We start from the raw sequence: 12,484 nt of genomic DNA, 5'->3' as shown, positions 1-12,484 counted from the left end.
CCATTTCCACCCCACCCCCCTTCCCAGCCAGGAAAGGATGGGAGCTCTCCTCAGCCACCATTACTGAGACATTCCTTTCAGCAACTTTCACTATAGGAAGTTCTCAAGCAGCAGTGTGACAGGGCTCTGAGCCAGAACTGCTGAGCCAGCCCTCTGTCACTCCAGCTCCAATTAAGGGAGGTGAATTGGAGCTGGTTGGACCACCTGGCCCTAATTTGGGAAGCAGAGACAGCTGCTGCCTAATTAGGCTGGGGCTGTATAAAAACCGGGGGGCAGCAGGAAGAAAGGGAAAAGGCAGGTAGTGGAAGCAGGGAGATAGCTCTCTCCTTCCTTCCGCCTGCAGAGAATAAAGAGTTACTGAAATGGTGAAAGCACAGCCTGTAAATAAACTGCACCAGTGGTTACTGAACCCAGGGTCTCTTGGTCTTAATCAGCCCAAGGGGCAGGAGCCAAGAGGGCCCTGCAGCACATTGTTACAACCAGTAATCCTTGCTGTTTTCTCAGCTTTCCTCCTTCTGCATGCCCCCACCCAAGGTACCTACAGAGAGGGCAGTTGTTTTACCTTCCAGACTTCTCTTGCTGGCACTGTGCACCTGTGTAACTTTCTCCAGGGGACAGAGCTTCACTCCTAACTCTGTGCAGCTCTAGCAGGAGACACAGAAAACATTTGTTACTCAGTTTAAATAATCTGTGCTGACTAGTATCAACAAGTGTGTTTGGCACTTCACATAACACAGATATCAACACAACCCTGTCATGAATTTACAATATAGAAGGTCCACTGATAGAGAAAACTAGAAAGGGATTGTGAGGTCTGTAGCAAAGAACAGATTCAGTGTCAGATTTTCTGGATTGTTAGAAGCTAGCTAAGAAAAGAGGCACTCATAGAAAGACACAGATGTTGACACTTGGGCAACACCACAACAGTGAAGGAACAAGCCCGAAGGAAAAAGGAAGTCAGAATTCTCCTTTTCAAGCTTTGGGCAGCTTTAATATCATTCCTGATCTTGCACTTTGTATCACAGGAAACATGCCATCTACAACTCAAAAGGAAGCAGAGAAATTTACCATCTAAGGAAAAGGTCTTTAAGAACAAGACCATTTACATACCCTCATTAGGGTCATTCCTCATGGGATTAGAACAGGTAGGTACAGTGCCTGATGGCTGAAGCTGGTGACCTCTGCCCTCTTCACTCAATATTGAGTCTCCCTCAAAGTCCTGGCTTTGTGAGAGTTCCAGAGCTCCAAAACCCAACTGCGATGTGCCAGAGTCTAGCACCAGACATCCATAAAGAAAAAAATAATTTATATACAAATTGCCATTAGAATTAACACCCATTGCACACTGAAACAAACTAGCTAGCTCACAAACACGTTCCCAGACAGAGGACGCATTAAAGTGCCTACTATAACTATGAGCAACTACCCACGGAGACAGAAACTCAGCTGCTCTCAGTACTCTACAAAAGCTGCACAGCCCCTCTTTAATAATTAAAAAAACCCAACAACATAATCGGTACAATGGCTGACATTAAAAAGCCATCATTTGCCAACAAGTTACCAAACAATGGTATCAGGTAGTGTACAGTATCCCAGGAAATAATTGTGGTAATTCAGCCTCCAAGTGTAGCACTTGTGGGTAAACGCTAACATTTAATGACAACCATCACATCAAGTTTCCTTTATTGCTAGCATAACAAACTTTTAGGAAAAAACAACAACAACTATTTTCTAACGATCTGGCTACTTCCATGCCCCTCCTAAGCCCCTTCCTGTCCTAAAGACCTGAGCCAGCATAAGGATAAGAATTACTCCACTGACATCTGAGAGAGTGTATGGGTGGGTAGAAAACTGGTAGTTTTCAAACACGCAGCTCACAATCAGTATTGATTTCTAAAGCCCCAAAGTATTTGGGGATGAGCTCTCTAGGCGAATTGTTGATTTCTTAACAGTTGCTTCATATTATCTTAATCTGATGGGAAACAGTGAACCTGCTGAAGGGGAAAATTATATGAATGCAGACACATGCTAGTGGAGCTCCAAGCAGATTTTAATGCTCTGAGGAAGTCACGGAAGGCTCTAGAGCAGAAGAATTACCTTCAGCACCCACCAAGTGGGTAGTGCAGTGTGCAGCATCTTCACCTGTCTCCTCAGCAGCAGCTGCTACCATCTCAAGAACCCTGCAGTGGAGAGAAGAGATGATCTGGACAGTCAAAAATATAGCACACTGGGTTTTTTCTTCAGACTGTTTTCTTAAGTTTATTTTTATTTTTGTTCACACATGGGTCCCTCAGACACCCTCAGCATCTTAAAAGAAAAAAAGAAAGCAATGTCCCTTGAATTCAGGGCTGTTCCTCAGTACATCTGAACCATCCCAGAGGATCACACAGATATCCAGGAAATGAGCTAAATTTCACATATAGGATTTTCTTCTGCATTCTGAACTGATTTGCTATTGTACTGTTACACATCAGTTAACCCCAGCAGCACTGGCATTCCAGCCTATGCCACCACATAAGGGGGAAACGTCACGAAGATAATCCCTCTAAGACAAACAGAAATGGAGTTGGAGATGGGGGCAGAGACAAAGGCAAGGAATATTCTATCCACCTGTTCTTCCTGGTAGGCTGAGGCAATCGATCAATAACTTGGCTGAGCGAACCTGTCGCGTCCTGATGGGTAGAACTGTCCATGGGCTCTGAAAACATAATAGGCCATTAGAATGGAAGAGAGGCAAACTTCTGGCTATAGGGACAGACACTGAGAAGTGAGGAAGTCAGCAGCTCTCTGACAAGAACAGCTCACTGTTATACCTGCTTAGCCCACTCACCCCTTTCAGGGTCACATGCCCCGATACTCAGCTCTTCACAATAATTCCCAAAGCCCTGGTACCATCCTCTCCAAAGCCAGCAACCCCCAAATATCTCATCAACACAAGCATTGCAGGAGAATGAATTTTAGAGTAATCGGAGAACGTTAACTTCTCAGAGATAAATAAAAGGTAAAGTTACTTATGCTCCCTCACCTGTGAGCTGTTTTTCCTCAAGGCCTCTGTCTTCTCCTCCACCACCACCAGCAGCCAGTTTGCTATCTTGAGGGCTGGTCATCTCCTGTAAAACACATGCACCTGATTTCTACATCTCCAGTTCTTCATTAGGCACCGGGAGAGAATTCAGCCTAAACTGAGCTTACTTCTCCCACACAGCCCAAGCAAACACACATATACTTGCTGGACAAAAGCTTGTATTTCACTTCCTTCCCACCTCCCGCAAAGGAGCTTCCACTCACCAATACTGGGCTCTTGCAGTTGGGAAGATGTAGGGCTAGCAGGCTGATGCAGCCATGAGCAGTGTCTTCCTCGATCACTGCACTCTCTGGCTGGGAGTCCTCAACTATCAAGCAGGGAGTATCCTGCTGAGAGAAGCCTAAATCTAGCTGGCTCTGGCTGGGGTCCATCCACTGCCCTAAAGAGAGAAGACAAAGGGGTCAGTGCAGCTGGAACTTGCTCCAGGTACTGTGGAAGTTATTCTGTCTCCCCCTGGTGCCTAGGCAGAAACAGGAGACGGATACTAGCACGCGAAGGCACCCACCCAAACCAGAGCTTCTAGCTCTCACGCCCCTCCTTGTGTAGCACCGGTGCCCAGTCCCTCAGCTCCCCATCCTGCATCATGCTCCCTGCAGGCAGGGCACAGCCGCCCCGTCCCATCGGACGCCCCTCACCTCCCCAGAGCCCGTGCGCCATCTGGCCCCGGGGACTGCAAGGTGAGGCGGGACAAGAGGGAGGCAGTTACCAGGGCTGAGCCCTGGGCAACCGTCTGGCCCCGGGTTTGGGCCCGTACTCGGCGGCCCCGGCTCTCTCGCCCCCCGCCTCTCACAGCCCCCCGGCAGGGTGCCCAGAGGGCAAGTGTGACAATCAGCACGGCGGCAACAGGGCCTACCTCAAGCGACGCCCCTAAAAGCGGGGCGGCCCCCGCAGTGTCGGGACGTCGGGACCCCGCGCCGCGCGCCCCACCCCACGGCCCCCCAGCCAGGGCCGCAGCCAGCCCCGCCGCTTGCCTGCTTCCCGCGGCCGCTCATGCTTCAGCCGCGCCGGTGGGAGCCGCCGCAGCGCGTCCCGCCCCACGCACGGCTGCGTGGTTACCACAGCAACGCCGAGCTTCTCTCCCCGCCCCTCCGGCTCCGGCGCCAGGGAGCGGACCAGGCCCCAGCAGCTGCGGGCGGGACGGGCACAGGCCCGGGGCGGCTGCGGAGGAAGCGAGGCGGGGCCGCCCGGGGTGCACGCTCACAGGGAGCGGCGCGGCCTGCCTCCCGCAAGCCCCGGGCCAGGTGCACTACAGGAAACTGCTCCCCGGAGCAATGGGCTACTTAGGGTGGACTGAGCATGCGCATATGGACTGAGCATGCTCAGTAAGATCTGCTGAAGCCACTGCCCTTCACTCTGCCCTTATTCGCGGTAAGAGTCCCACCTTGATTATCATACACATTGTAAGGAGAGTGGTCACTTTAGATAAGCTATTACCAGCAGGAGAGTGGGGTGGGGGGAGGTATTTCTTCATGCTTTGTGTGTATAAAAAGATCTTCTACACTTTCCACAGTATGCATCCGATGAAGTGAGCTGTAGCTCACGAAAGCTTATGCTCAAATAAATTGGTTAGTCTCTGAGGTGCCACAAGTACTCCTTTTCTTTTTGCGAATACAGACTAACACGGCTGTTACTCTGAAACCAGCCTGCTGACTGCTATTCACAGGGGTGGCAAAGGGGCAAATCAGAGGAGGGGGTGGCCAGGGTCTGAGCAGGGGGTGAAAATTGACAGGTCAAGGGGAGTCAAGCAGCTGGAAGCAGGGTTAGGATAGGGCTGAAGGCAAAATCAGGAATGAGGTGGGAAAGACACGGAGTTAAGCCCAGGTGTGAGGTGGTGACAGAGGGCAAAACCCTGACACAGGCAGGGGCAGAGGGGGTAACAGTTACCCGGGTGGACTGAGGCACCAGTGCTTAGCAAACAATAGGGTGGGGGGAGCAGAGGGGCTTTTTTATTTCCCCTGCCACAGACAGCACCTCTCAGCATGGGCTTCCCAGGGCTGGGTTCTTAGAGGCACACGCATTCCAATGCTTTTTCTTAGAGGCACAGGCATCCCAGTGCCTAGTCACTGCAGCTCCTCTTTGATGTAACCTGCTGAGGTGCATGAAAGCCCCCTAAGCTTATTTTTACCAGCTTAGATTAAAACTTCCCCAAGGTGCAAACTATTTTACCTTTTGCCCTTGGACTTTATTGCTGCCACCACCAAGCATCTAACAAATATATAACAGGGAAAGAGCCCGCTTGGAAACGTCATTCCCCCCCAAATCCTCCCCAAACCCTACATCTCCTTTCCTGGGGAAGGCTTAATAAAAATCCTCACCAATTTGCATAGGTGAACACAGACCCAAACCCTTGGATCTTAACAATGAAAAAGCAATCAGGTTCTTAAAAGAAGAATTTTAATAGAAGAAAAAAAGTAAAAGAATCGCCTCTGTAAAATCAGGATGGTAAATACCTTACAGGGTAATCAGATTCAAAACATAGAGAATCCCTCTAGGCAAAACCTTAAGTTACAAAAAGACACAAACACAGGAATATACATTCCATTCAGCACAGCTTATTTTATCAGCCATTTAAACAAAACAGAATCTAACGCATATCTAGCTAGATTATTTACTAAGTTCTAAGACTCCTTTCCTTTTCTGTTCCTGGCAAAAGCATCACACAGACCTAATCACATCAGCCACACTATCAGAGGCTCGTTCACCTGCACATCTACCAATGTGATATATGCCATCATGTGCCAGCAATGCCCCTCTGCCATGTACATTGGTCAAACTGGACAGTCTCTACGTAAAAGAATAAATGGACACAAATCAGATGTCAAGAATTATAACATTCAAAAACCAGTTGGAGAACACTTCAATCTCTTTGGTCACTCTAATCGATTACAGACCTAAAAGTGGCAATTCTTCAACAAAAAAACTTCAAAAACAGACTCCAACGAGGGACTGCTGAATTGGAATTAATTTGCAAACTGGATACAATTAACTTAGGCTTGAATAGAGACTGGGAGTGGATGGGTCATTACACAAAGTAAAACTATTTCCCCATGTTTATTCCACCCCTCCACCCCCCACTGTTCCTCAGACGTTCTTGTCAACTGCTGGAAATGGCCCACTTTGATTATCACTACAAAAGGTTTGTTGTCGTCCCCCCCACCCTCCTGCTGGTAATAGCTCCCCTTAAGTGATCACTCTCTTGTTACAGTGTGTATGGTAACACCCATTGTTTCATGTTCTCTATGTATATAAATCTCCCCACTGTATTTTCCACTAAATGCATTCGATGAAGTGAGCTGTAGCTCACGAAAGCTTATGCTCAAATAAATTTGTTAGTCTCTAAGGTGCCACAAGGACTCCTTTTCTTTTTGCGAATACAGACTAACATGGCTGCTACTCTGAAACATACCACAATTAGTAGTTCTGCAATTCATATAAGAGTTCCTTCAAAACTCTTGGGTAAATGCCATCTGGTCCTGGTGACTTGCTGCTATTTAATTTACCTCCTCTATTGACTCCTCAGTCTGGGACCATTCCACAGATTTGCCACCTAAAAAGAGAAGCTTGAGTGTGGGTACCTCCCCCAGATCCTCTGCAGTAAAGACTGATACAAATACTTCATTTAGCTTCTCTAACAACTGTCTTGTCTTCCCTGAGTGCTCCTTTAGCACCTTGATTATCCAGTGGCCCCACTCACTAACAAGTTTGCTGCTTCGGATGTACTCAGGGCTGTTCCTAGCCATTTTGGTGCCCTATGCAGTCCCCCCCATGGGGGGGGCCGGCCCCAGGCCTCCGCAGAGGGTGGGGGCAAGAGCAGGCTTGGGGGGCAGGGGAAAACTGCCCCCCAGCAGGAGCCGGCAGAGCAGACAGGGTTGGGGCTGAGTCGCTCCACTTCCTGCAGCCCGGTGAGTGCAAGGCAGGCCCAACCCTGCACTCACGGGGCAGCAGGAAGTGGAGTGATCCGGCCCCAGCCTGCTCTGCTTTGCTCCCCTGGCTCCCAGCATTGGGGGGCAAGGGGGAACCTCCCCCCAGCACTCACTGGCAGCACGGCTGGGAGCCAGCGGCGAGGAGTGGGCTGGGGCCGGGTCGCTCCACTTACCGCTGCCCAGTGAGTGCAGGGTGCCCTACACCTGTTGCAGTCCTCAGGGGAAGGGGTGGAGTGGGGGTGGGGCATGTGAACAATGGCTGCTACCTGTAAGTTCTGAGTCATGCATGGACACGTGACTTACCCATGTGACTCCCAAACTCCATCTTGTAGCTGGGATTCTACACGGAGGGGTGTCTACCCACACGAGAAAGTCTATTTAAACGTCTGGGAGACCCTTCCATTTTGTCTTCAGTTGGCTCAAGAGATAGCCTCTCCATCCCCAAAGGATACCTAAAAGAAACTGGAACAAAGGACAGTAACCACATGGGTGTGAGTGATTGCTGAACCCAGACTAGAAGGAGGCTAGTCTGTAAAAGAGGCTTATTGGAACATCTCTGAGGGTGAGATTTTATCTGTATTCACTTTCTTACTGTATTAGGCACAGGCTTGAGTGTTTTATTTTATTTTGCTTGGTAATTCACTTTGTTCTGTCTGTTATTACTTGGAACCACTTAAATCCTACTTTTTGTATTTAATAAAATCACTTTTTACTTATTCATTAACCCAGAGTATGTATTAATACCTGGGGGAGGGGGGGATCAGCTGTGCATATTTCTCTATCAGTGTTATAGAGGACAAACAATTTATGAGTTTACCCTGTATAAGCTTTATATAGGGTAAAATGGATTTATCTGGGGTTTGGACCACATTGGGAGTTGGGCATCTGAGTGGTGGAGACAGGAACACTTCTTAAGCTGTTTTCAGTTAAGCCTGCAGCTTGTGGGACGTTGTTCAGACCTGGGTCTGTGTTTGTAGCCAGCAAGCATGTCTGGCACAACCAGGCAGGTTTCTGGAGTCCCAGGCTGGCAGGGAAAGCAGGGGCAGAAGTAGTCTTGGCACATCAGTTGGCAGCCCCAAAGGGGTTTCTGTGATCCAACCCATCACAGTACCCCCTGGAAGACCTCTGCATACCCCCAGGATTATGTGTACTGCCTGGTTGAGAACCACTGCTTTAGATGTCAGTGATGCCATCAACTCTTGCAGGAGAAACACAGATTCCTGAAGCCAGTTCCTGAAAGGAAAGTAAAACAGGAAATTTTTAAAATATTTTGTTATAAAATATTCTCATTTCTAGTTTTTAAAGCCACTCATTTTTGGTTTAAATTACTTTAATCAGATTATGTATATATTTAAAGGGCTGTTTAGTTTGCTTTTAAATTATGTTGAATTACAGTGGAATCAAGCTACCATACTTACAGTATATGATCAGATTACCAATAGTTAATGAACTCTGTCAAATGCTGTGCTGCTCTTAAAACTGTGGAATACTGAAAGGAGGTTGGAGTTGATAGCATATGTAATGCAAGCCAATTCACTTTTGTGTAGTGTCCTTCAGACAAAATATTTTTAAGTTTATGTCTGTATTACTGCAGCATATGTAAATCCATAAATATGACAAATAGATTAATAAACACATGTTTATCATACATGCAAAAAACAGGTTAATGCAACCTTAAGTCAGATTTTCATCACACAAACATTAGGAAATTCAGAATTCTCAACAGTTTAGCTGTCCTGTGGGGCATATTACCATAGGGTCTTTTATTACGTGATCAAAACATATACAGTAATACCAAATGCTATGTATGTGCATCTCAGATTGTAAGTTAAATAGAAATAAATTTATTTGGACAGTCTTACTGGAGAAGAATTAACAATATTCATCTTACAAGCCTTCAAGTCAGCAACCATGATGAGGACAGCCATTCCTAATGGTCACAGCTGGAATCAAGAGTCCAGTATGAAGTTGGAACAAGACCAGAGTGAGACCAAAGCTGGAGCAGGCTAAGGTTTGGCACATCCACTGCTATTCTCAGACAGGAGCAAGCTCACAGCCCTCAAGTAACATTAATAATGGTGAGCTGCTCTGCTGTGCCTCCTGTGAGGCTTATATACCTACCCTAAAAGTCTCCAGACCAGCTCCTGGGTTGTGGATTGGCTGGAGCCTAGCACAGGAATGACTTAGTGTACCTGTCTTAAGCAGCCTAGCGGGGAGGAGTGGTTGACCTGCTTCCCCTTTCCCCTCCTCTCTCTGGTGTTTTCCCCTCTCTCCCCGCTCATTATGACGGGGGACACGGGTGGGACCCCTCGGGTGGACCCCGCCGCCCCTCCCCCGCCTGCCCCCCATCTACCTCAACCACCGCTCCCGAACCACCTGCTATCGCCCCCGCTGCAGCAGCAGACAACCAGCAGCAGCAGACAACGCGGTGAACTCCGCTGCTGCCATGTCCCTCGCCTCCTCCAATTCCCCCAGCTGGCACGAAAGGCCAGGGCAGAAAGAAGGGGAAGGGCCCCGACAAAAAGACTAGGCCCTCCATGGCAGGGGCTGCCCCCGGCCACAGCATCCATCCCTGTTGCTCCCTCCACCAGCTCTGTGGGTGCCCCTCCTCCGGCCCCCAGGGCGTACACCCAGGTGGCGGCGGCTCCCCTGCCTGCTGCCACGTCATCTCTCCCGACCACCGCCTCTGCTAGCATCTATAGCGGCTGGGGCCCCTTGACCAGGAAACATGGTGTCCATTGCCTCCTGGTGCCCACCTCGCCCCACGTAGAAACCTACGTGCAGGCGTTGGCGGGTGTGGTGGGGCCCACAGCCGTCATGGCAACCTCCAAAATGTATGGAAAGGTCGTCTTCTTCCTAGTATCGGAGGCCTCTGCCCAGGAGGTGGTGGAGAAGGGCCTGGCGGTGGCGGGGCGTATTCATCCCCCTGGAGCCGCTGGAGGATCTGGGTGTCCGAATAGTCCTGACCTCTGTCCCTCCTTTCCTTCCCAATGCCAAAAAATTAATCAGGCTCTAGTTCAGGGATGACACATCACCTTACACCTGCAGTAAGACAAAATGAAAGGAAGAGAACAACAGCAAGTATTTTGCAACTTGAACTCTAGCAGTTGCTAACAGCCCCCACTTGCTCAAAGGAACTGCACTTTCCTCCATATTCCTAGCTGTGTGTGGAGATCCTTTGAGCAGGTGGGCTGTTAGCAACAATTAGAGTTAAGGTTGCAGAATACTTAGTTATAATCTTCCATTTTTGCATATTAGTAGCTTTCCAATGCATTTGGATCAGATATTTTCTATGCTTGTTCTCTGCCTGAAGGTGAATTGTTTATTTTAACATAAGTTACATTGTGTCAACCATTTTTTGATTGTGGAAAAATGAACAAATAGTTTTCTTCCGTTAAAAATTTCAAGCCATAGAATCACTTTCCATGTTTCCAAGTTGAAACTTGGCCTGGATATAGTCCTCATTGAGGATTAGTGGTTTTGCTTAGTTTGAAAAATAATTGTTTTTATTTTACAAAGCTAAGAGACTTTGAAAATTGTATACTGAGAACATGCAGTAGCTTTGGGTGGGGGACAGGGGTTGTTAAGAGATATGTGCTTAGGTCTTAACACAGATGGAAACTAAGTGTGTTCAGGATCTCACAGGAGACACTGAGCATCTTACAGGGCCTTTTATAAGAAAGTAGTGGAGAGGGAAGAGGAGCTCTGCCCTGATAAATTGCCTAAGAGGTCAGTGAGGAGCAGTGGGTGGTTTGTCAGAACAAAGAGCCTTTCCTCTTTGCTTCTCTCTCCATAGACCCCTCCCAAGCTCATCCAAGAAATCACAGTATAAATGGCAGCACAGCTCCAACCATTTCTACTGGGAAATGCTGTCAAAGTTAAATAATATCAAATTTAATCATTTTCAGCATCAAAACCTAAAGCTGTTCTGCTGGTTACTAGGATGGCAATCAGGGTTCAGTCTCATATGACTGCCTGAAAGTTTTGGGGAGACCTGATGATTCTTCTGTAACACTGTAAACATTTTGCCACTAAAAACTCTTCAAGTTAGAAGGAACTCTACTTCCTGAGCCTTTAATTCCTAGTAATCCTGTGCCCTTTAAAACAAAGTTAGCCCTGTAGACACAGATTCTGATGTAAGGTTCTCTCTTTACAAGTTCCCATGGACTTCCTACTTTAAACCTTTCTTGCATAGATTCCAAGGCCAGAAGTGATGATTGTGATTATCTAGTCTGACCGCCTCTATAATATGGGCCACAGAACTTTCCCAAAATAATTTCTAGATCATAGCTTTCAGAAAAACATCCAATCCTGATTTAAAAGCATTATGCAGTTCGCCACTTCTACAAAAAAAAGTGGACATACACCGGCTTCTGTAACCTGAGTAGATTTCCTAAGCTCTTCAAACAAAACACACTGTTTTAAGTAAAATATAAAACAGATTTATTAACTACAGAAAGATAGATTTTAAGTGATTATAAGTAGCAAGCATACAGATTAAAGTTGGTTACCTAAGAAACAAAAATAAATTCACAGTCTGCATTCTACAAACTAAACAGGATTTGAATTAAGCAGTGTCTCACCCTGACAGATGGTACAAACAGGTTGCAAATCTTCAATATACAGGCTGGAACTGCCTCCCAGCCTGAGACCACCCTCCCCGGTTCAAAGTCTTTGTCCTCCAGACGTGTTTCCAGGTGTTCAGTTATGGGGGGAGTGAGGCCAAGTGATGATGTCACTTCCCCTCTTTTATAGTTTCTTTCAGATTGCAGGAAAGATCTATGCTTGTGAGGCGGGGGTCCACCCTCATTGGTCAAGCATCTCCATTGTCTACGTGCTCTCTCTGGGATGGCTGCTGGGAAAGTGAATTCCCTTTAATGGGCGATCAGTACATCTGACTACTCCATTGTTGTACCTGAAAGATTGGTTGTGGGTATTCCCAACCTCAGAACATATTTCAGTAACACACACACATAACAATACTTAATAACTTCACATATAATCCAACATGATATTAATGTTCAACAGATCAAGACTTTTAAAATATCTCACAAGCCATACTTTGTATAAAATGAAATTATATGACAATGGTGAATATCACGGTTTCAGGGTGCTGCTTTGAGGTACAGAATGTCACACCCTTGCCTATAGATTAAGTTAATCCAGTTGTAACCTGGAGCAAAACAACAGGATTATGGGACAGGGTATAAATTAGGTGATTAAACAGCAGATGAAGAAAGAGAACATTAAGTAGAGTACAACATCCATTCTTCAGTGAAAAGATATCTCTGTTTGGAAACTACTTCCTGTTCTGAGTTTGATATCTAAGGTAAACCGAGAAATTTGCTCTGTTTTCATGTTCGCCTACAACACTCTGAGCAAGATTAGAGGAGATGACAAAACATGACACCTGTTTTACTTTACTTTACTTTCACCTTCATGAAGGTGAAATGGTAAGAGCGTTACATCTCATCCA

At 47.0% G+C, this 12,484-nt stretch overlaps 1 protein-coding gene across 13 annotated transcripts in view; it reads right to left on the bottom strand.

Moving 5' to 3' along the window:
- TP53BP1 (tumor protein p53 binding protein 1) overlaps positions 1-4,328 on the bottom strand; it is a 68,682-nt gene extending 64,354 nt beyond the window's left edge. For 3 of the 13 annotated variants that reach the window (XR_006284116.1, XM_043523308.1, XM_043523309.1), the window contains exons 1-6: positions 3,289-3,464; positions 3,026-3,110; positions 2,611-2,698; positions 2,098-2,180; positions 1,111-1,272; positions 563-644 (exon numbers count right to left, since the gene is read on the bottom strand). Coding sequence is in view for 12 of the 13 variants with exons in the window: in XM_043523308.1 (XP_043379243.1) it covers positions 563-644; positions 1,111-1,272; positions 2,098-2,180; positions 2,611-2,698; positions 3,026-3,110; positions 3,289-3,456 (668 nt within the window). In the remaining variant the exon portion in view is untranslated. The other 10 variants (XM_037910040.2, XM_037910042.2, XM_043523303.1 and 7 more) reach the window with 7 other exon arrangements.
- Positions 4,329-12,484: the final 8,156 nt, after the last annotated feature.

This window comes from Chelonia mydas, chromosome 10, assembly GCF_015237465.2.
Source record: "Chelonia mydas isolate rCheMyd1 chromosome 10, rCheMyd1.pri.v2, whole genome shotgun sequence".
NCBI classification, from domain to species: Eukaryota; Metazoa; Chordata; order Testudines; family Cheloniidae; genus Chelonia; species Chelonia mydas.
The sequence above is the reverse complement of the archived record's forward strand: the minus strand, read 5'-3'. Positions and strand labels throughout refer to the sequence as shown.